This window comes from Thunnus thynnus, chromosome 3, assembly GCF_963924715.1.
Source record: "Thunnus thynnus chromosome 3, fThuThy2.1, whole genome shotgun sequence".
In the NCBI taxonomy this organism is placed as follows: Eukaryota; Metazoa; Chordata; class Actinopteri; order Scombriformes; family Scombridae; genus Thunnus; species Thunnus thynnus.
In genome coordinates this window covers 10,387,761-10,412,097 of record NC_089519.1, presented here as the reverse complement: position 1 = coordinate 10,412,097, position 24,337 = coordinate 10,387,761, and the positions used below count along the sequence as shown (strand labels likewise).

At 39.2% G+C, this 24,337-nt stretch overlaps 2 protein-coding genes across 8 annotated transcripts; one reads left to right on the top strand and one right to left on the bottom strand.

Moving 5' to 3' along the window:
- Positions 1-3,016: 3,016 nt before the first annotated feature.
- Positions 3,017-7,978, bottom strand: c3h4orf33 (chromosome 3 C4orf33 homolog). Of its 3 annotated transcripts, none has more exons than XM_067584149.1 (6): positions 7,892-7,978; positions 6,526-6,719; positions 4,999-5,059; positions 4,831-4,882; positions 4,539-4,738; positions 3,017-3,904 (listed from the first exon to the last, which is right to left on the bottom strand). In XM_067584149.1, exons 2-6 carry the CDS (start codon positions 6,704-6,706, stop codon positions 3,808-3,810), a joined length of 591 nt encoding a protein of 196 aa, XP_067440250.1. In that variant the 5' UTR covers positions 6,707-6,719; positions 7,892-7,978; the 3' UTR covers positions 3,017-3,807. The 3 variants fall into 3 exon arrangements, with proteins under 3 accessions (XP_067440250.1, XP_067440249.1, XP_067440248.1); XM_067584148.1 differs by lacking the exon at positions 7,892-7,978 and adding an exon at positions 7,054-7,363; XM_067584147.1 differs by lacking the exon at positions 7,892-7,978 and adding an exon at positions 6,799-7,045.
- sclt1 (sodium channel and clathrin linker 1) lies at positions 7,421-24,081 on the top strand. Of its 5 annotated transcripts, none has more exons than XM_067584138.1 (22): positions 7,421-7,557; positions 7,924-7,971; positions 8,592-8,659; positions 8,937-8,989; positions 9,159-9,231; positions 9,506-9,561; positions 10,908-11,043; positions 11,855-11,977; positions 12,148-12,213; positions 13,012-13,082; positions 14,586-14,676; positions 15,061-15,152; positions 15,563-15,740; positions 16,287-16,385; positions 19,580-19,651; positions 19,813-19,887; positions 20,010-20,152; positions 20,332-20,524; positions 22,005-22,201; positions 22,796-22,874; positions 23,521-23,616; positions 23,788-24,081. In XM_067584138.1, exons 2-22 carry the CDS (start codon positions 7,938-7,940, stop codon positions 23,845-23,847), a joined length of 2,055 nt encoding a protein of 684 aa, XP_067440239.1. In that variant the 5' UTR covers positions 7,421-7,557; positions 7,924-7,937; the 3' UTR covers positions 23,848-24,081. The 5 variants fall into 5 exon arrangements, with proteins under 5 accessions (XP_067440239.1, XP_067440242.1, XP_067440240.1 ...); XM_067584139.1 differs by having other exon boundaries at positions 7,459-7,488; XM_067584140.1 differs by lacking the exon at positions 7,421-7,557 and adding an exon at positions 7,776-7,794.
- Positions 24,082-24,337: the final 256 nt, after the last annotated feature.

The window sequence follows — 24,337 nt, the reverse complement described above, 5'->3', positions numbered from 1 at the left end:
TTTCCTTACTTTTTGTGCTATATTTATCTATATTAGTCAATTTTGTTTCGAACATGTAAAAATAAGATAAAAAAAACATATGATAAAAAAACAAAACAAAAATAACAAGAAAATGAAATAAACAATAAACTTAAACAATTACTCAATAAACAAATTCTCATAAATAACACAAATTAAATATTACATGTTCAAAAAGGAGTTGGAACAAGTATACACTTATTTATTCCTACCCGTTTCACAACTGCTCAATCATGTATACAATTTATAAACAACTATCCCAATTCTATGTACAACCCAAATATCCACCCAATGTCTATAAAATAAAACAGTTAAGACAACCCTTCGTAATCCATATACCTCTAAAAATCATTTTTTGTGTATCTTCTTGAAATGCTTTATATTTGTACTTTGTTATAGCTCCACATCCAGACCATTCCACAAATTTACCCCACAGATTGAAATACACATGCTCTTAATAGTGGTACAAACACAGAGTTTCTTTAAATTAAACTCTCCTCTCAAATTATAATCCCCCTCTTTGTCAAAGAACATTTTTTGTATATTACCTGGTAGATTATTTCTTGCTGTATACATTATTTGTGCTGTGTGTATATGTGTATATATATATATATGTGTGTGTGTGTATATTTATATTTATATAAAATCCTCCTCTCACCTCCCCCATGGGGGGTGGTGGTGGTGTGTCTTCCTCAAGCTCGGATCCTCTACCAGAGGCCTGGGAGTTTGAGGGTTCTGCGCAGTATCTTAGCTGTTCCTAGGACTGTGCTCCTCTAGACAGAGACCTCAGATGTTGTACCTGGAATCTGCTGGAGCCACTCTCCAAGTTTGTGGGTCACAGCCCCTAGCACCAATTACCACTGACACCACTGTTGTCTTTACTCCCCACATCTTTTCTAGCTCCTCTTTCAGCCCTTGGTATTTTTCGAGCTTCTTGTGTTCCTTCTTCCTGATGTTGCTGTTGCTTGGGATTGCTATGTCTATCACCACTGCCTTCTTCTGTCATCTGTTATATATGTGTGTGTGTGTGTGTGTTCACATATATTTTGTTTATTTGTTCATGGATGAATCTAACGTTATAGGACCCCATGGGGGATTTGTATACTGTAGACATGGGCTATGTCTTATTTATATACCACTAACCTGAAAAAAATGTTTTGCTTTTTAGTAATATCAAAAGGATTTTTAATGTGTATAACCATAGATATTGTATGTTTTGACAGTTGAGGGAATCTTGAATGAATGAGCTGTTGTATGTGATCATGGATGCACAGCTGTAGACTATCATGCAATTATGGGCTGTATTTAAGCACTGTGTGACTTTATGAAAGGTTCTTGTGGCCGAAACGTCAACTCTTTTTAATAAATCAATGCAGAGGTGATAAGTGAGTGCGGGAATTGACTTTTACTTTGGAACTGGATCTTTAGGGGAATTGATTCCCTGCAACACAAAGGAGACAAGTGGTGTGCATGTTGCTTTCTACTCACGGTGTACTGGAAGCCAGCCATACTAGGATTGTGTACTGTGCAGTGTTGATAAGTTCTATCGCTCTGTACAATCTGATACTGCTTTTGGCGTTAGCCTGCAAAGGCTACGAATTGTCCCAGTATCTTATTAGCTTCAGTATGAATCTTTCATTTGGGTCTGTATCACAGAACCCCTAAAACTAGGCAAAGTCATTACCCTTTTCACTTTTTCAATCTCTAGCTCTTTTCATGTTCCGAGATCACTCCTTTATCCCTCGCGTTCTATTTTTCATCACAACTTTACCCTCATTCATACCCTCAAACACTCTTTAAACTTAAGAAATGAGACCCACATCTCTTGAAAAAAAAAGAAAAAGAAAAAAAGGAACTAGGTCTGGGTGATCACCAGAAAGTTTCTGACATGCAGAATCACCCTTAAGCTGGTGTTGAATGTTTTAGAGTAGGCTGGTCTCTTTTTCTGAGGGGGATAAGAAGGCTCTTGTGTCTGCTTGGCTTTGGAGGTAGAGGAGAGGCAGGTACCTGTTCTGTCTTCCCCTCTCATCTCTTCACACTAATTAGAGAGAGCTGGGTTTAGTGGGGGCACATCCTCTGCCTGCACATAGGTGGGCGGGTGAGCATGCTCACGTGTATTCATCAAAGTGTTTTATGAAGATCCTGTGTTTGTCTAAACTAGCCAGAAACACATTTTTAGGTCAACATTTTATTAGTAAGAGACATGCTGTTAGAATACAATGTGCAAACTGTGCATGTGCATGTGAATAATGTGCGGTGTGGTGGCAAGGCACTGCAGGCGATGATAAGGAGGGGGCTTAAGCAGTGGGCATTTCAAAGGCGAGCACGCCAATTAAAACTGATAGGGCTCAATATGGGCTTTTGGGCTGCCACAGCGAAGAGCAACACATCCAACATGAAAATCAATCGGCCCCCCGTCTCCTGGTCGGAGAGAAGCGATTTGCCAGCCAGTGATCTGAGAGGAACCTCTGATAAATACACGGGCTCCACAAGGGGCTGTAGCGAGGGCAAGGGGGGAAAGACTCGCAGTGTCATGGAAAGAAGACAGAGATTTGTGAGTCCCCAGTCATTGTGTGTGTGCGCTCCTGTGTATGTTGGGGATCAGAGGGCCTGTGATCTCAGCTTTCAAAAGTAGGTGGAAAAGCCAGCGAGGAGGACTTTGATATCCTATATGAGGGGGGACAAACTCAGGATGAGCCAATTCAATATTCCAAGTAGCTTTTGACCTACTTTATTTCAATTTATTTGCCATGAAGAATCCATATCATACAATTATTAGGCATTATAAGGGGACAGATTTCCCAAATGAGATATAACATGTTATTTATATTTATTAAATTTTGTTACATTTGGACTAATCCAGGCTAACTGCTTCCCCATTTCCAGTCTTTATGCTAAGCTAAGTTAAGCTAACCGTCTCTAACTACATACAGTATTTCCCAACAGAAATAAGAGTTATATCAATCTTCTCATCTGACTTTTAGCAAGGAAAAGCACATTTCAGAAAGCATTGCTTTAATAGACAGACATGGCACTGAAACATGATCATACATCAGAAATCAAATTAAATTGACATTTGCCAAACAGTCACATAGGAAAAAAAATTACAAAAACACTTCATCAGCACTATGAAATCAATATATTGACACATTTAATTGTAAAAGGAAATGACAAAGGGATTGGAATGATTGCAAAAGGATCTAATTACAATAGAGCACTACATCAAAAGCTCTGGCACGTATCTCTGGAGAACAGATTTTTCACTTCAGTGGTGTGTGTATGATCGTTTGTGTGTGTGTGTGTGTGTGTGTGTGTGTGTGTGTGTGTGTGTGTGTGTGTGTGTGTGTGTCCTGGCAGTCAGGGCAAAGAATCACAGAACCTGCTGTGGTTTATCTCACTGAAGTGAAATGCACAGGCTACACAGAAGCTGAATGTCAAAGTGAGCATTCGTTGCCACCATGCACAGTGTAACCGCTCTAGGTCACACACTGCCGAGGCAATTTAAGGCGACGTCCAATACCTTGTGATGTGTGTGTGTGTGTGTGTGTGTGTGTCTGCGTGCTTCCATGGATGTGTGTGAAGGCTAATGCGCACTGACAAGCTGATAACATATTCCTTGTCATATCATTTCACATCATTAACTAATAAAGATTGATTGCCCTTTGTTCTCTGTCAATGAGTGTTTGTACTATAACCCTGCAGCCATGGTGTATGTGTGTTCATGTATGTGTGTGTGTGTGTCTGTGTATGCAAGAGAGAGACAGACAAAAGGGAGTGTTTTTGAAAAGCTCACGGCTTTCCCTTCCACAAATCAGACTCTGGCTGGACCCAACCTTCTCCCATGATGCTTTGCAGGTGGAAATTTTGGAAATACTCCAGGCGGTGGCTAAGGGACAGAGAGAGAATTTAAAATAAGATGCATAAACCTTCACACTTATAATAATGGTCATAAATCTGGATGCAAAAAATGTACAAAAAAAAACATTAAAAGGGGCACTCCACTGATTTTACACATAAAGATCAGTTTACTCAACATGAGAATTAGTACTCAGCCTGTATAAACTGTTGAAAAATATCTTGTGTGGCTATGGAGGGAGGTTTCTAAAGTCTGAGAAAGTAACTCATAATCCTGATGATATCATCATGGTCATCTTGTTTGGGGCTTGAGACTTCAAATTTATAACAGAAAGTCTATGTTACGAACTGGGATGTGGATTTTAAAATACATGGGCAGAGAGGGAGGGTCTAAGTAAAGATACTGTGGAGTTGCATTGTGGGTATTGTAGGATACAGTGTTTTTGGAGCTTGATCCATGCTACTAAAAGTCAGGATATTTCTGCTGCTTTGATTTTGACCATTCTTTCTTAAATCTTAAACAAGTCCCTACACTTTATGTAAGTGCACTATCTAATTGCTGGAGTATCCCTTTAAAACCAAACAATGTTTTGCTATGAATAATGTTTTTGTATATGAGCTATGTGACCTCAAACAACTGTACTCATAGGACACAGTATACTCACAAGTTGGGTTTTTGCCCTTCCACTATCTCCTCTTTGGGGATGGGGTAGAGAGCCTCATATGTACGGTTCTCTCCAGAGCCGTGGATGGCATAAGAGTTCATCTTGTTGACATTGGGAGGGAAGTACGACCAGGGGATGAGAGCCTCACCCGTCCACTTGTCCCCTGTGATTGTGGCACCAAACACCATGGGCAGTTGTTGCTGGAGACAGAAATCAAGACAAATGAAATACTTACAATTCCAAACACAATGTATCGCTGTCCCCTTCAATAACTCCCTTGATGTCTGCCTACCTGGAATGCTTGGCCGACTCCGGACAGCAATAATATCAGGTGCTGTCCATGTCTAAAATGAAAACATGGAGAAGATGTCTCATTGTTGTGCTGTGCCTTTACTTGTTTGTATTGAGGATGTCTATGGTAATAGACATGGATGTTATAACAGCTTAGCTGTGTACTTACGGACAAACCTCCACCTCTAGGTAATTTTCAGTAGTACTATCAAGGAAGAAGGACTCCACAACTGAGGAGATGAAGAAAAAAAGAAAAACAATTTTAATCTGACATTAACATACTGCTTAAGTGGTGTGATTAACCTCATCAGAAAAGAAAATAATTGAATAATTTGAATAATGTATTTTAAGTTACAGTTTAACAATAATATGTAAAAATAACAGATATACAGTATAAACATTCAAACAAGATACAAGCACACCCACTAACCTAACAGCGTGCTCATTATCTACCTAGATGATAATGGGGTTGGTTTCCAATCTAATAAGTAACATTAATGAGGCCAAAATATGTGGGGCTCATTAACTGGAAATCGAACTTACTTAAGGTCAATTAGATGGGATTGTTATTACTCAGCCTCATTACAGGGTTTAATTGCTGTGTCACCATAATAATGATAATGCAATTACTATTATGGCCTCATAAACAGAACTAGTCCCAAGTCTCTCCATCCTCATTGGACTATACTCATAATTTTATCTCAGCTTGTAGAGTGGCCTAAAACAGCATCTTTCTGACTAAATCCCTGAATCGTGACTGGAATTACAATGTGATGAGAAGTACAACAACTCTGGGTGGAAACCATAAAAGCAACACCTGTACAATATAGTGCAATCTGTTAAAATAGGCCATAAACACAACCTTTGTGAGGTTCATCATGTTCTGTTTGAAGCAACACTAAGGAGTCTGAGTCAGTGTTTGGCTTACTATAATCAGTGAAAGGACATTTTGGGAAATACACCTTTTCATTTTTTGCCAAGAGTTAGATGAGAGTATCAACACAACTCTTATTTGTCCATTCAATATGAAGCTAATCAAAGCTAAAAAACAGTTAGATTACCATAAAGATTGAAAAGAGGGGGAAAATGCAACTTGTTTTTATACCATGTATGTATGTTTTTTGTACATATTAAACAAACAATATACAACATATTAATTACCCAGCTTTAGAGGTGCTGGTAGGTGGATTTTTTTTTTCAACAAAGGCAGGCTAGCAATTTCCCACTGTTCTCAGTCTTTGCACTAATCTAAGCTAACTGGTTGCTGGCTGTAGCTTCATATTTAACAGACATATGAGATTGGTATCAATCTTCTCCTCTAACACTCAATAAGAAAACTAATATTTCCATTAACTATTAATATAACTATTAATTAAGCCATGCATTTAAAAAAAATAAATAAATAAAAAAAAGATTGATTGGCACGGATTGAAATTTGTATTAATTTCCAAATAAACTGGTAGAATAGTTTCTAAAAGGGTTTTAAAAATGTAGCTACTTTTAGTTATTCCATTTGCTAATTTGACTTCATATCGCATTCCATCTAAACATTTCACTTTACTTACAGACATTCTTAATGAATTTGTCAACAAATCCCTAAATGCTCTTGCTACAGATATAGGCTACTATTTGCATGTGAGAATAGCTGTTTAATGAAATACTACTCTGGGTCTGTGCTCCTACTTTTCTTACCCACCCTCATAATCCCAGAGTCCAGGGAAGGGCTGGCCAGGGGGTCCTGGAGGGGCTGCTGGGTCATTGAAGAAGGGACCAAACACCTGCATCTTCAGCCCTCCTTCACCGGGAGAGAAAACAATCCTGATAGGGTCATGATTCACAGGGTCGCTATCCCAAGTGTGCTGGATCACAAACTCCATCTGCGTATTAGGACTGGAAGAAAAAGTCAACCAGGATGAGAATCTGCAATGTGACCATAGTGACACGGTGCATCACTGAATTGCAAACTTACAGAGATACACAGCATAGCAGGATGTAGATGAGTGTCATAAACTGTAGTCCACGAGCTAACCCCATGTTGTCAAAGACTCACTGGCTGAAATACTCACTATGCTGCAGCTGAGCCTGTCATGTCCTAATATACTCAGCGGTTCGCTCTTCAAGCAGTTTGTTATCATGTTAGGTTGATGTCAAAATCAGTTACTCAATAACTTATCAAGATAGTAAAACTGACTTCCTGATAGAGAAAACAGGAAAATGAACTTACTTTATGATTAGTCCCGACTCCAATTCTGGACTTATAGAAACAAACTACCACGTAGACGTTATTTTACAACAGAAACTTTCAGAAACATAACCAAAATCACATTTTATTAACAAACAAGTGACCAATTAAGCCAAGAGCAATCGAACAAATACGTTTGCTACTTTCTAACAAACCAGACAAGCCGCCTTTGGTGAAAGCATAATCTCTTTCCACAAAAATCGTTCGTAACCCAAACTGAAAATTTTAAAAATTGATAGTTTATATTGACACAGCCTTCAGAATATATCCGACTGAGGCTTCTTCCCCGTTACACAGAGCGGAACCTTCTCTTTGATCACTCTCTTGTACAGACCGGACAACTTCAGCGGTGCGCTTCTGTACTGTCATTGGTTGTTATTTGTTTGCTTCAAAACGGACGGCGGAACCGAATATAAAGTAAAACCAAAACACTTGTGTATTAATATTTTAAAGAAAAACGCGTCACACAAGACACTTATATAACTCGTAAGTGTCACCTCTAACTAAATACGTTTTGTGTTGTACGTTAGCTATTAGTTTAACAGATGAAAAGGTATAGTTAGCTTAATTAATGTTAGCTGCCCGCAGGGTAACCACAGGCAACGCTAAGCTAGCTGGTAGCTCTCCGTACAGTGAAATGTTTGTTGCAGCTTTGTAATGCCGTTAGCTGAAGGCATGTATTTTTGGAAGATCCCACACTGAAACGGTGCCTTGAAATCAACTGTAAATATTACTAGTGTAACGTTAACGGTCACCGATTGTATATGAGTCTATTTTAATGTTAATGTTTAGGTAGTTTTTTTTTTTTTTTTTTTTTTACCTGCCAACGTAAATTGTTTTGCTTCCATCTAGAGCACACCTGCAGCATGGAGGCAGAGGTTGAGTTTCTGCGTGATCAAGGTAAGGGCGGACCAAGGAGTTTAGCACCAGCTGGTTTTCATGTCTATCACAGTTGTTCGAGGAAGGTTTAAACTTGCACAAGTATCCAGATGGGGAGTAATAACAGACTTTGAAGTCCAGATAATCCACCATGACCATATGACATTTATAGGACACGGAACTACGAAACTACACACCACCAGGTGTAAACGGGGCCATGTTTGCTCCATCATGACTATGTTATGTACTTACACGAAAACACTGTAATGTAGATCATGTGGTATAGATTAGCTATGAATTCACCTTCCCTGATAAGTGAATTACAATGACATCAATAAATAGGCTAACAACATGGCCAATACTTATCAAGAATCTTTGAATCAGTTAATAGATTTGACTTGGCATTACAAATTCAATTAATTCAGAGCACTTACAGGCTGAGAAAATAAATACTCAAAACAACATCAGTTTGGTATTTTTCTGCTTTAACTATACCTAATTGGTGAGTGGTACTATTTAAAAGCCCATTTGTGAAAATTTGCAATTTCAAAACAGTCCATTTCAAAACTAAAAATCTGTTAACTCTGAATAGTGGAGCATCATAAGTGTATATGCTTGACAGTGTGTGTATGTGTTTCAAGTCCACAGGTTAAATTCGGCTCTCAGCCAATATCAATATGGACACCGCGCTCAATCCACATCATCCCAGGTACAAAGGCATCATCATAAACCATTATAAACTTACAAAGATTTAACTCAGCTAAAATTATTCAGGCTCATTATTTGGTATCTTCAGTAAACAATGTGGTTGGCTTTGTCAGAAAATTATTCAACAAGACATACAACATATCATTCATGGTGAAAGCTCTTTTCCTTGTAACCCTTCCATCTGTATTTTGTTTTGTTACCGAAGTATTTAGTGAAGATTAAGTACTACTGGGCCCTTAATGTTTACCCTCTCATTCTGCATGCCTTATGTTCATCAGGTTGAGGAGGCAAGACTGGCAGAGTCTCCTGCCCCCTGGATCTCTGATAGAAGGTTAGGCACAACAAAAGTCTGTGTGTCTCCTGCTAATTCCTTGACACATTTTAGAGACACACCAGAATCACTCAAGATTTGCAAGCCATTCTTACATGACAGTCAACACATTCTTGTTGATGTGATTGCCCTGAAGCGCAAGTGACATCATTATTCATCTGCATTACAGTATAATGGCTCCTCTGATAGCTGAGTATGATCGGCACATGGATGAAATGACTGAACAACTGCAGAAATACCAGGTGAAAAACACAACGTATTCTGAACAATGAAGCACACAAAAAATGTTAAATTGAGTAGTAGAAAGTCTAAGGCTTTAAAAGATAAGACCTGAGTGAGGAATACTGGATCTCTTGATCCGAGTTTGTTTTTGAAAACATATTCATATTGGCTTCTTCTAAAGAAAACTCGTCCTGTATACATTTTTAGTTACTTTTCAAATGTGCCAGAGAATGTATAAGCATATCTTAACTAATTAATAACACCCAGTGTTGATCTACTTGTTCAAATCAACAGGTGTCAATGACAGAAGTCAAAGTGAAGTTGGAGAGGCTTGTCAAGGAGAATGAAAGGTAAACAAATTCTACTGGTGCCAACATATAGAAAGTGGCTACACAATAGGAGACACAAGCAAACATTTATCACATCAAGATGTTACTGGAGAATATCAGATTCTAATTTGTTTTCTAACTTGAATTATAATACATAGAGTGACTCTGATTGTATTGGTATGTCACCGGAAATAAAGGTTAGAATGGGTTGTAAAAGTACAGTAGTAATGTTAGTTTGGTTGGTAATCAAGGCATCTGTACTATTTAAAAATACAGATGAACAAAATGTGTTTGAGTGTAATTGAGGTTGTGATATTTTGTTTTAAATCTAAAACTATCAGCAATTTCCCCCCAAAAAATTTTAAAATATGAATTAATCTTTAAACACACAATATGTGATTCATGCTGCTAGGGGTCTCAAAACAAAAGACAGAGTGTGATGATGATGTGAAGTAGTGTGGGATCATGGGAGTTGTCGTCTTCATTGTAAAACAACCAGCTTCTCCTGGTTAGGATTACTTCAGTGTTCATCATTCAGGATGTTTTTACCAGGAGCCGAATTATCCACAGAGGTGTCCTCCTCTCCAAAACAAACAGACGCGGTGATTAAAACAGGTAAAAACACTGAATAAAGCAGTTTCACATTAAAAATCAGTGTTTCTCAAATGCTGTTCGGTGGACACAGGATGTCCGGTAGCAGTTGCGAGCTGAGCTGCTGCTAACGTTTGCTTGTTTCTCTGATAACTTAAGATACTGACGTTCAGCAGGTTTTTATTGTGAGCTGAATTATCCACAGAGGTCTCCTTCTCTCCAAAACAAACGTACATGGTGAATAAGACTGTAAAAACAGTTAGTAAAGCAGTTTCATGTTAAAAATCGCTGTTTCTCTGATGCTGTTCGGCGGAAAGATGACGTCGGGAGGGGCTGCTAGCTGAGCTGCTGCTAACGTTTGCTCAGCTTGTTTCTCTGATAACTTAAGATCCAGACGTCTGATGACTAAAATCCTTCATATGGTTAAAAGATATAGTTAAAAATGGCCAAGATCTAAAAAAGTTTATCATAAAATGTGGCTTAAAACTGAATAAAAGTCAATTTATGACAGTTTTTGGCAGGCAACCACAACACCAACATACTATCTTGTATGTGTGTACTCTTTGGTAGAGGGGGTATGACGCCATTGATGGGCGACCAAATGAAATGGACCGTTACCTTGATTAAAATTACAGATTTCTCTGGGTTTGAAAATTGTTGGAAACATTTGGGATAATGTAAGTACACAACTCAACAAAATATATAACATAGATCTAGTTGTTTTTAGACATTTTAATGCAGAATAGTTGCATATTATAGCTTTAAATATGTTGCAGACTGCACGCAGAGCTAAGGGAGTCTGTGGAAAGGCAGCTTCATGCCATGCCGGTGGCTTCAGGAGTGGAGGGAAGCACATTGGAGGAGGAAGCAGTCATTAGAAACCTTCAAGAACAGGTCCAGCTGTCTGAACAGGTCTGCACATGCCCATATGTGATGTCTAAAGCTATATAGATGAAACCTGTAGTTACAATCATGTGTCTATACTGTGATTAGTATTTGTTGCACAGTGTCCTTGGTATAATCTCAAGGACATTGTGAGGAGTGTGCTTGATGCTATCTTACTTGGAGTCAGATGAAAGGATCAATGTACATTTTGATCTCTGTGTGTTCAGTAAAGTGATTGTTCCAAGGTGTCTTTAATTTGTCTTAACACAAAGCTTAAATGGAGGGGGAAACAACCAGCTGAACGTTGTCAAAGGTCCTTTCAAACAAGTTTTAAACTGTTATATTTACATGTTGTATGCTGTACATTTTACACGTGCAGTAATAGAAAACATGACATAATGGGTCATTGAGTAATTAGCTCTTGCATTGGAGCTATTAACTGACAACAACAGCTGGTCCCAGTGGCTCTACACAGCACTGCCCTTATAATAGAGTTGCCACCTTTACACACTTTTTAATAACTCTGAACAAAACCCAGATTATTTTTTATTTAGTGGTGACTCGCTTGCTAGCTAACACCGAAATAGGCAATTTTGGAGCTGTTGTAAGGCATTATTTGTCCTTGATTTAGTCAAACTGTTTTCCTTGCTGCCGGTGTTTGTCCTACTCCGGGTGAAATAAGTCCTGGACCAGCCTCTTTACTGAATACACAGAGAAGATTAGTGTTGTTACCGTCATCTAACTTCTAGTAAGGAAGCCACAATTTTGTAAAACATGCATAAATGCCTCGCTGAGTGTGTATCAGTGTCTGTGTGTATTCTCGTGTGTATTTGTGTAGGAACGGGTACAGGCCATGGAGCTGTGGCAGACAGCAGCACAGGAGCTGGACCGTCTCCAGCAGGTCTATCAGAAGACCATCTCTGATGGACAGATCCACGATGCTCAGAGACAGCAGCTCAAGGTGAAGTGTTCCCACGTTAGCGTGCACAGCTCTCCACCACTAGATGGAGCCATTATCATAGAAATTAGGTTAATTAGAGCAGTTTGGCCTCAGTTAATGCTTGGTGAAAGCATGAGGTAATTACGAGCATTTAACTTTTATTGAATGCCCCCTTTTTTTTCCCTTCATAGGATCAGCTTGTTCAGTTCCAGCAACACACGCACAAACTCCAAGTGGCCAATCAGAAACTGGAATCGGTAAGTGACGGTTAATTAAAAGTGTGTTAAATTATTGCCTCCTAATTAGCCATGGGATCGAAATGCTCCTGCTTCTCTGAAATGAACCCTGCTCTAATAATTAATCTTGTAACTAAGTGAAACGGATTCTAAATCACTCTGGTAGTCAGCCAGAACTGTCTTGGCTGTATAATGGACTGTCAACTCGCTTGGTAATCCTCTAACTACCTTAGCTATTTCCAGCACATACTGTTACACTCTAGCCGCTCTCTTTCTTTCTCTCTCTCTCTCTCTCACACACACACACACACACTTACTCAAACACCTACGGTCGTGCATTAAAAACACTCAGCATTAAACTGTTTAGACAGTTTTATTTACAGAGACAGTTACCTGACAGACGCTTAACCTTACTTGGAGGTTAAGGCGTACAGTATGTTTACAGAATATATTTATTCCAACAAAAACCCATGCATGCACACACACATGCATTACTGGTGCTTACTTTGTACACAATACAGTGTGTGAGGAGAGAGTAACACTATATCCCTCTGATGCATTTTTAATGAGAGGGCAAGCCTTGGGCTTTCCCCTCTCTGACTTTTCATACAAGCAGCCTCTTTCAGTCTCTGTATGTGAGAGCGCTTGACTTTGTAGCAGTGAGTGACAGACAGAGGCTCCTTAACATTTGCTCTAAATAGGACAGAAAGTTTTAAGAAAAGAAGTTGTAGGAGAAGGTTAGTTTAGATATAAAGTTTGAGGTCTTTGTTTGGAATCATGCCGCACAAATGGAAGTCTTGTCTCTCTTGCCACACACAGACAAACCAGCAGTTCCTGAAGACGATGACAGAGCAGAGCACGGAGATGGAGGAGCTACACAGCCAGCACAGGTAACTACATGTGGTGTAGATTCAAAATGGCTGCCAGCAGAAGTATTGCTCCGTAAACGTGTTATGCGATTTACCGTTAGAACGCCAGGTATGTCTAAGCTGACATTACTTGTATCCCTTTGCCAACAATTTTCTTATGTTTGAACATCATTTGAAAAGATATGTCCTGTGTCCTGTGAAGTCACATACAAGACAACAGGTTGCACTATTGTGGAAAATAGACTTTTCATTTAAGAAACACACAAAAAGAGCAATAGCAGGTTTAGATAATAATAATAATGTAATCAAAAATACAATCAGAAGTACAGTGCATTATATTCCTGAGAGAGAGAAAACATACCAATGCCACTTCCTAAGATCCCTGTTTCTCTCTACCAGCTGGGCACTCACCCAGTTCTTAAGTACCTCTGTATGCAAGCAAAAATATCTCCAGTCGACCTCGAAGGTCAGTAGACAGGTTTCAAATAGGATCATGGTTCAGAGGTCGACTAGTCTATAGGCAGGATGTCTTCACAGGCATACATTATACTCAGGTGTGTTATCAAGCTTCAGGAATAAACAACAAAACATCTCCATTTATGTCCACACAGTTTCTAAGGCAGTAGGTTAAGGTATAGAAAGACACAGCAGGTTGGTGTGTGGACCAGGCATCGAGTGACACAAATAACCTGTTTACAAGTGTCCGATAGATATGCCAGGCTTCATGTTGCAACCCAGCTGTCTTCAAGGGCATGAGACAATACAGAAGACAATAGAAGATATTAAAATGAAAGATATATGAATGATAACCTTTTATTAAATTACTTTCACAGCACCAGCACAGATAAGATTCAAGCTTGTGCCCAGAAATGGGTAACGTAAGGCAAAACAAGTTTATTTGTATAGCACATATCAACAACAAGGCAATACAAAGTGCTTTACATGATACGTTCACCATTAAGACAAAATGCAAAAGAAAGGCATCATAAAAAGACATTTAAATACAATTAAAAATAGTTATTAAAGATTTAAGATGCTTGAGACACTGTTACAGTCGTCGAGTCTACTGAGGATACATGGACAAGTTTTTCCAAATCCTGCTGAGACATAAGTTCTTTAATTCTAATATATTCTTCAGGTGACAGTAGGCTGACTGAGGACAGACTAATTGTTCTTCCTTGTCTCCAAAAACAGTTTCTTCTGTTTTGTCTTTCTGAAATTGAAGAAAATGATTAATAATTATCATTACAGATGAATCTTTACTTATTTTCATTTAATCCATGAATTACTTGTAATGGATTATGGGATGAGAAATTACTTTGGTGCGGAAGAGTTTACAACCCCAATCAGGTAGAAAAAGTGCAGCATGCATGACCACTTCTACATTGCGCTGTTCCAGATGGGTGTTGCTTTTAGATATTTATTGTAGTTATTATCTAAAATGTAAACCTTTGACTTTCAGGGGAATTGTTATCACCAAATAATGCCATGCATGGACTGTTTTCTCTTTGTGTCCTGGTGTAGGCAGGCCAAAGCTGAGCTAAGGATGGCCACAGCCAAAGTGGATGAGATGACCAAACTTCTGCAGAATGTACAGGACCAGATACAGAGACGGGTGAGCGGGAAAAAAAAAAAAAAAATCAATAGAATAGAAGTGATGAAAGTAGTAGAGAACTGGTTGAATAATAATGATTGATAATCAAGACATTTATTGAATGAAATGTTAGATATTTGATGGTTATAGATTCTCAAAAGTAAGTTTTTCTCGCCATGAATGTTTCATTTTGTTTTTTCCCTGCTGGTGGAAGTAAGTGATCGATTTTAAGGTATTACTTTGGGCTCATGAACTTGTCATAAATTTCAAAAGATAAATCCATTAAAAGAAATTAATGGATTAAATTTTTAAAAAAAAGGTGAATAAATTAAGAAAACAATTACTGTAATGACATGGTTCCTTGCGACCCTGCTCTGAAGGCCATTTGTGTGTGTATTTATCTAGGAGGAAGATGTGGCAGAGGCTCAGGGTCGAGAGGAGGCAGCAGACAGACGACTCCAGCAGCTTCAGTCAGCCTTGAGTCAGCTAGAGGCCAGGTCAGCACATGATAAACTGCTGCTTCACCCGCAAACCCCTTTCCCATCCTCTTCTCACCTTGTCAAGCATTTCAGTCATTTATGAAACGTATGCAGTAAGATTTAAATCTGAGATGTGAATTCAAGACTGAAAAGGTGAGAAAATTTGATACATTCTTGGTGAAATCTTGAGAATTTCAGCATGTTTTATGAATGAGACAGTAGACATGATCATATTCAATTTTTCAATTTGATTTGAAAAACCTTTATAGCTGTATGCAGGTAAGTTGTGGTTGTAACGATCCACAGGAAGTTCAACAGAATTAACCAACCAAGAAGAAGCACTCTTCTTTGGGGAAGCCTTTGAATTTAATATCAGCTCCCAGTGTTTCCACCTGCTGCTGGTTCTCACTACTTTTCTCCATTGCTAGATTAAAAGCTGCATCTCAGGAGGCAGAGGCAGTTCGCAGAGAGCAAACTGTGTGGGAGAGAAAGGTTGGGGAACTCCAGGCGCGTTGCACTACCCTGGAAGAGGAGAAGTATGAAGCCCTGGCCAAAGTCCGAGAGAGCGTTCAGGTGGCTGAGGAGGCTGCACTGCAGAAGGACCAGGTGACTGCAGTAACTTTATCCCCTTTCACACATGCGCTGCAACCCTGAAATTTTCTGGACATTACCCAGTGTGTGAACGCAAATGTCCGAATCAGTCAGACTGGATATTAAACAGACTTTACCCTGCAAGCTCCCTACTATAAAGCCTGTGTAATGTCTGGTTTTACCCATTTGAAGCCAGCGCTAATGGGAGAGAGGACTGTGATTTCTCGTAAAATAAAAGCTGTTTTACTTATGATGAAAAGCTTAAAACGCTCAGTTACAACTGCAGCATACTTTTTGCATCATATCCTGCCTCCTGCACCCCTTGCCTAAACTAAATGGAGTATATTGTGCTACTTGTGTGAAAGGGCAACTCTGGAAAATGTCCAGACCTGATTCTCCAGACTCCCCAACTTCTCCTTTAGTCTTTTTCACTGGCCTTTACCTCAGTCAAAGTGTTGTGCAGCTGCACTAACACTGACATGTCCTCACATCCCTTCAGCACTATAAAAGTTTGCTCATCTGAAAGGCATACTTGTGTCTGTCTTTACCCTCTCCCTGCAGGCCCTGTTAAGAGAGAAACAGAAGACAGAAGAGCTGGAGAAAACAAAGGAGGCCATCAAACAGTTGATCCAGGATGCTGCAGTCCGCACCAGGAAAGAGGTGGGGAGTTGTTTGTTGTATGGCTCCCTCAGCAAGAAATGCTGGGGTGTTCCTGCAGGAGTTGACACAGCACTGAAAAACTCCATGACAGAAGCTGTCTGGAATAGGCTTTAAAAACTGTTTGGTCGTTAGTTACAAAATATCGGGCAGGTCACAGCTCATTCTACTAAACTATTATTTAAAAGCACTGGATGATGTGAAGATATTTGGTGCAAACTCTATAATTCTCAAAAAAAGAAGGTCACAAAAATTTGAGACACTGCAGAATTTTTGATGTATGATGAGCCAAACATGGAAGCGCAACCTTCAGCTGTACCAGTTGCTCAGCCCTGCTGTTTTTCTTTTTAAACACATGATGCACTAAGCCAAAAGCAAAGAGCTACTCTTTCCCTCTGCCTTACCTCAGTCAAAGACATGGTGATTAATGCTCTATTAATGGGTCTTCTTCATCAAGCCCTTCAACTGTTTAATCCTTTTAATGAAGCCTAGTGTGACTGCAGCGCTGGCTGTCATCTTAGTCACTGGCTGGATTTCAATAAATGACGGTGTTTCAGAGAGTAAGTGTTGATTTGTTAGACTTTCTATAAACTATGGACCTTATCTTGCTTTTGCCTTTTTACCTCCTAGGTAATTTTCTCATGGAGTTGGAGGTTAATGTTAAACAATGCAGCCAAAGTGAAGCGTAATCTCCTCTCTCCCCCATCTTCACTTAAAGCCACATTGAGTGTTGAGATAAGCTTGTTTAATGAAGAGTTAATCCCAAAACTGCTAACATTGGTCAGACTGCACACTTACCTGAGGACTTAAGTGCCACTCAGACATATTTGAGGGGTGGAGTTTCCCAAAATAGAGGTGTGTCCAGGGTTATCTGCTAGTCAGACTCAGAGCTGAGGTTCATTTCCTTTACACAGTTCCCACCCGGGCAAAGAGAGAATTGTTATGACTGCCAACTTTCTCTTTAAGGTCAAGTGTTCTTTCGAATTCCCTTTTTTATAAATGTGTTAATCAACCCCCTAGACTACCAGGATGCTGCAGGCTTGTATTATTTCTGAATAAGGGCATTTAATTTGTTAAAGAAACTATTTTAGAAATAAAATACTGTAAATGAACCAGTTGAGACATTTAATAGCCCTAGACGTAAACTAGTTTTGTGTTTTATGGTTATTTATGTCACAGACATCATAGAACACTCCAGCAAGAATATCACAGAGGTTTCTCTATCACATTGATATAATAATACTTCTCCTCTCTTATTTCTTTTAAGCCCTTTGCCTTTGTCTTTCCAAACTGGCAAATAGGCAGAGTATGAAAATGTATATTATTATCATTAGGGGTGTCACGATTTCAATTCTAAATTGAAAATCGATCGAAATTAGAATCAAACGAAATGGATCTAAATTAAAAGCAGGATCGGTGATTTTCTTGAGCGCGTCTGAAGGAAAAACAACAACATTTCAAAGATGACACAGCGTAGTTTACCAGTAGCCTGCAGCTGCATTACTTTTCGGACACCATGGCCACTGCCAGAGTCGGAGATGACAGAGAAACATCAGAACTAGAAAATCCTACCGCTTCTCTGAAGTCACCAGTGTGGAAACATTTTGCCTTTCCTGTGAGTTGTGTAAACAACGAATGCGTCATTGAGTAAAACTACAGTTTGTAGGCTACGCTACACACTTCAGTAAAGTTGGAAATATATTGACAGATTTGAACATCCCGGATCATTAACTCATAAGTGAAATGTTCGAACACAAACAAAAAAGACGCCCCTTTCCTACCATAGTAAGGTAGATAACCTTCACCTAATTTTCACCAAAACGAGCCGTCCTCCGAGCTGAACAAATAACATTGGTCTCTATGTATATCCGGCTGTGAGACGAGTGCGCAGGGACTGTCTACAAGGTGCAACACTTGGCCTAAACTTATATTTAGTTTCAGAAACTCAAGCTTTTGTAAAGTACCCTTCTGCCATCTAGTGGCTCTTCTTTCTTTGTGTTTAAGAGTCTGTTCCCAATTGACTGGTGAAATAAATTATTACATTTTAAATAGATTCATGTAATTTTGACCATATGGCCTTATTGTACTACATTCCAACAAAAAATATGGCAGTTATATCACACTTGATACCATGTGTCTTTGTATCATGTATGTATATATCTTTTAAACAGCTCGGCTGACAGGATGTACCACTCTGTTTGGAAAAAAAAACTTTTTGGTTTATAACGACGGTTGGCAACCAGTATATTAGTTGCATTACCGCCACCTTCTGCTCCGGAGTGTGGACCAGAGATTAAATCCTACACATTAATCCTGTCTGTCTAATGAACTCAATGAAAAGTCTACTGCTCCACCCACTTGGCAGGTTCATTAAAGTTTTAATGCTGAGCTCCTGAACTCCAGTCTTCCTAAATTCTTCCTTCATTTATTGTCTTTCTTGATCATACTTAGTCCAATCTATGCCTGCATGCATAATAGTCTCCTCAGCTATCTGGAAAAAAATATGTGCATATATTGGTATCGGCATCTGCAATCAGCCACAGTGAGTTGGAAATATCTGCATATCGGCAAAAAATCCATTATCGTGCATCCCTATAAATGACAGTTGTCGGGGCATGAAACCAATGACCTGTTGATCTTTAGAAATCAAGACTTGATAGTCTAACAATGGCATAGCCGTCAGTGCCGGAAAAAAAATGTTTAAATCAAATTGAATCGTGGATTTGGAGAATCATGACACCCCTGATTATCGTTGAAATAGACTGTTCATGGCAGTCAATCCCACTGGAGAACAAGATTATTACTAGATGTTCATCTGCATCTCGACATCATATTATTTATTTCATTCTTGTAAATTAGACTCTACTTTTAATTCATTTTACAATTCCCTATGCATTTATTGAAATTCCACACATGATTGGCATTTGCTTTATCAGTCTGCTTTTTCTTGTACCCCAGATCTTAAAGGCAAATGCATCCTTGACATGTTTAAAAACCTAATTCCCCAAAAGCTCAACATGAGAATCTCACAACCTTAGAGAGGTGATTTAGAAGTTAAGTCACCAGCTCAAGTATCTTCTTTTTTGTCTAATAAAGTAACTGTCTATCTAAAGGAAAGTGAAATGCAAAGCATTTGCACTTGCATGATCCCAGTAGTAACCGCTCATATTAGAACTGTGTGACTTTATCTTTAACAGGTGGATAATGTGCGTAAGCAGTGCAATGTTCAAATCCATCGCATGGCCGAGGAGCTGTCTGCACTGCAGCTGGTAAGAACTCACCCCGCTAAGGACAAATTCCTTTCAGCATCACACTAAATCCTTTTTCAATCTCTACCTGTCTACTTATCTGTTTTTTTTTTTTTTTTTTTTATTCCGTCTAGAACCCTCCCTTTCCTCACTCTCCTTGTTCTCTCTCCGTCTCTCTCTAGGAGTGTGCAGATAAAGAGTCTCAGATTGAAAGGTCCCTGCGAGAGAGAAAAGCCGTAGAGGAAGAACTGGAGAAGGTATCATTTGAAAGTTCAATGAAACCGCAAGGTGGAAGAAGCTACTGAAGCTAGCTCGATACTATTTGATTATATGGTTTTATGAATGATCCCAGTCAATGCTCCTAATTTTTTTGCTTTAGGTGTATAAAGAGGGCAGAGCAGAGCCAGAGTTCAGGAAGATTGATGCCCTTCACCAGAGGTGTCTAGATGCAGAGAGGATGAAGGAAGACATGAGCATCACTCTGCAAAGCACCCAAAACAAACTAAAAAACATAGAAATGGAGTAAGTGGAATAGTTAACATATAGCATTATAGTTTGGTCATTTTAACTTTTAACTATTATTTCCTCCCTCACTTACTTCACGTGGCTCCATCTTCTGCCAGTAACAATGGCAGCATGAATATTTTTGTTACACTTTGTTCGCCTTCCTCTCATCCATCTTCCATCCGTCTATCCTGTAGCTACAGTGAAGAGCTGTCCCGGTGCCAGGAGGAAGTACGGCGGCTGCAGGGCTCTCTGGCTACAGCCCGGGACGACTGTGTCGGCGTCAGTGAGGAGCGGCTCCAACTGCAACAGGAAAACTTGCAGCTCCGCAGGGAGATGGATGAGCTGCGTAAGGCCACCCTGCTGGTCCAAAAGAAGGCCAAACAACAGGTAACTTAATGGTTTATAGAAAAAAGAAGGATGTGAAGAGAATTGGAGGAATACTGCAAGTTCTCACTACAAGAAGTGTCAGCTAGGAAAGACTATGTTTAAACCATGGATGTATTATAAGAACTGGATACTAGACTCAAAGACGGGGCCTGCTCATTCCTATGAAAGTTGCTCTCTGAAACCAAAAAGCCAAGAAATCGCATTCCCACTGTAAAGAAATTACCCGGATGTTGGCCAGGCTTCCTGATTGTTGGGTCCATAGAGCTTGCACATTAGAGACCTCCGCTGGCCAAGCCGGCTAACTTCTAGTTGGCTCTCTGCTCACTTGAATGGAGATAAAATTATTTAATTGTGCGGCTTTTCTAGACTTTCCAAGTGTTGTTGGACTGAATGGATCAAATTGTGATTCTAAAGTGAGTCATGTCGTGGGGATCAATGCCCTCAAAAAAATGTATTCTCCATTATTCATGCACTCCTTTTCCAATGATTGTATGTGGGGAAAAAATGCTTTTGGGCCAGTCTGCATCACGTGATAGATCTGGAAGTTTTAATTACACGGTTTGGGCACTATGTCAAATTGGCGTCACAGCTCAGCACTCTTCCTGGGGGCTTGATATAAACAGGAAGAAGGCAGGATTTAGGGAGGAAATGAAGAAAGGAAAGGAAGTAGAGGAGCGGACTGCCTGTTAAAGGGTTATTCCAGTAATTTAGTATTGCACCTCTGTGAAGTAGGGGAACTGGTGAGAGATAGATCAACACAGTCAAAATTGATGCAGCAGAGGCCAAAATATATTGACTCTTAGTCAGACTCTTAGGGTAAAGCTCTAAAACCCCCAGATACTACAATTCCCGCAATGCAACTTGATAAATTTTAACTCTTTTGATAGACCCTCCCAGACCACATCTTTAAAAGTCCTCACCCCTGGTTTGTAACGCATGCTTTCTGTTATAAAGTCGTAATCAACAACAAGCCACTTAGGACATTAGATGAGAGATGACATCTTCAGGGTTGTTTTCTCAGACTAGAGAGAGCTTCCTCTAAAGCCGCATTGTACAACTGACTGAGTAGAACTCCTCATGACAAGTAAACAATCTTCATATGTAAAATGAATGTCCCTGTAAGAAAAGTGGGGGGGGGGGAAGATGAAAGCAGTAGGTAGCAGTATTTGTTCAGCATGTTGATCTGATGTGTTTGCCAAACAAGCATTTGGATTAACAATCGGAGATCTATCACTAAATTAAATATTCAGAAACTTCCATAGAAGTTTGTGGAATGGTTGGCAGAAGATAAAAAAACAAGATAAAAAATAAATACGGACAATGAAATACATGTTTCTCACACGAGTCATGCTCGTATAAACCGGTTAAAATATTGATATATAATTTAGCATGCATTTTAATTAGTTATCACAATAGATGTATGAATATTCATCTATTGACCTTATGTACGCAACCTCCCCACTCTGCTGCCCTCCCCCAGGTGTCGCAGATGGAGCAGGAGTACAGCCTGAAGGAGCAGGGACTTGACGCACGGGTGAGGGAGTTGGAGGAAAGCAGCCGAAGCTCTAGTGCTGATCTGACGCGCCTCCTCACAGCGCAGCAGAAAAGTACTCAGCGCTGGAAGGAAGAGGCCAAGAACCTGGTTCAGGCCTTTGAAACGAAAATCGCAAGTCTCAAGTAAGAACAGATGAAGGTAGATTTTTAACATTCCTAAAGAAAGCACAGAATGATACGTAATACTAGCTGAGAAATGTGATTTGATACCAAAAGGTTACCAGTTCAAATCCTTTAAACGGGCAGGGAACATAAATGATAACACATTTTTATCTGCTCTAACAAAATCAGCTAAATTTCATCTGCTGTAATGGAGCTTCCCCGCAAAATGAAGCGTACAATGATAACCAGTATCAAAAACAGTTACTCAACTCTAGTATCCCCAATATGAGACAATTTAAAATAAGATGAGATACATAATTCAATATTCAGTGCAGTACAAATGGTATTTTTATTAAATAAGAGAAAAATACTTCTTCAGATACTTTTTTGTTGTATCAGTTTTATCACGAACACTGGATCAAAGACTGAGCAACAGCTGAGGTGAAGCACCTAAGATTCCGATGAAACAAAAATTGACTTCTTGAAGTTGTTTGGCCCTCAGCAACAGCTGTACTACACTGAGATATATTGGAAATATTGAACATTTTGAATCACTTGAAAATGAAACTTTTTTTTTTTTTTTTTACTTTTTTTTTTCCTAAATGTTCCTTTCAGGGCAGAGCTGAATCGGCAGAAGCAACGTTCACATGAATTAGAGATACAACTGGAAACTGACCACAACGCCATCGCCGAGGTCTGTGTGACACACACACATGCACACACGGCCATGATTTGTAGTAGTAGAGAGTGTAGCGTTGAAGTGAGCTGAGACAAGGACCAATCTTTCAAAATGTTGGTCTCAAGAGGAATTTAAGATGTTCATCCTGCACTGTAGGACACTGTCTTCTACCTGATGGGAGGAGCTGGCCTTTGCTGTTCAGGCCTTTTCATCCGCTGTTAGCCTCTGCAAATGTCAGGCCTCCTGTTGCCTTGAGTTCTCAGACAAGCAGCTACAAAAAGACAAGAAGCAGAGAGGCACTTTGACTGGAAACCTTGTACATTAGTGTCAAGAGGAGTCAAGTGGAATCAAGCAGCATGATCAAGACATCTGAGTAAAGTTTAATTCAATGCAGTCCATCCTGTGGACTTAATCATAACATTTGGCAACAAAATATCTTATATATATATACAAGAAATGATAAGTATTTAGTCACAAAAAGGGTGAAATAAGGATGGTGAGAATGTGGGAGCTGACAGACATCTGTGAGTCCACATCTATGAACAACAGCCAAAAAAAAGTATGTCTGTGATAATGGATAGTGATAATTGCACCATGTTAAGCACAGTGACTTGTATGTTCGTCTCCATGTAATTAAAATTGAATTTGCGTGTTTGTGCAGTATGAGAGGCAACTAGCAGAGTATCAAGAGAAGACTAATCGTCTGCAGAGACGACTGACACAGGCTGAACAAAGAGCATCTACTGCTACACAACAGGTATGACTAAATATATGCTCTGTGTAGGGATATGGTGATATGTATACATATAATGTGTATATATATTGTGTATACATATTACATTTTTGTGCTGTTCTCTTGTAATCTGAATGAATACTCATGTTATTTATCTGTTGTGTCATGTATTTCTTTTCTTTTTTTCTTTGACAGTTGACTATGTTGGCGTCCCAGCGAAGGAAAACAGCCATGGTTGATCCAGAGACTTTATAATGGCGACTGTCACTGTACTATAGGAAAAGTAATGTAGCCATGAGAGTAGAACACTTTGCTTTTTTTGTTAATATGATATCAACATGGTGGCCAAAGGCATAAGACAGCAATGGTTTTGTCTGATTAAATGGCAACATGTTCCAGTTTAAATGTTGCTTGGTGCATTGTATATATAAGGATGTTATGATGTCTGATGTTTAGTATGTAAAATAAACTTTATTTCTACAAAATATACACCTTCAAAATACACAGTGGTCTTTATTGTATAAAACTAAAATGTTTTACTGGAATTAAAAGCTGTCTAAAATATTTCACGCAGACGTTTTATGAAAAGTGTCAAAAACACAACACAATTTATTCTCCCTCATTGAAAAACACAGAATCTATGAATATGTGATTCCTCATCTGAAAAGTTTAACTACTTGAAACAAGATGTGCCCTACTTGAATTTACCAGAACAAGACGTTGGGATGTCACAAAATCGTGCTTG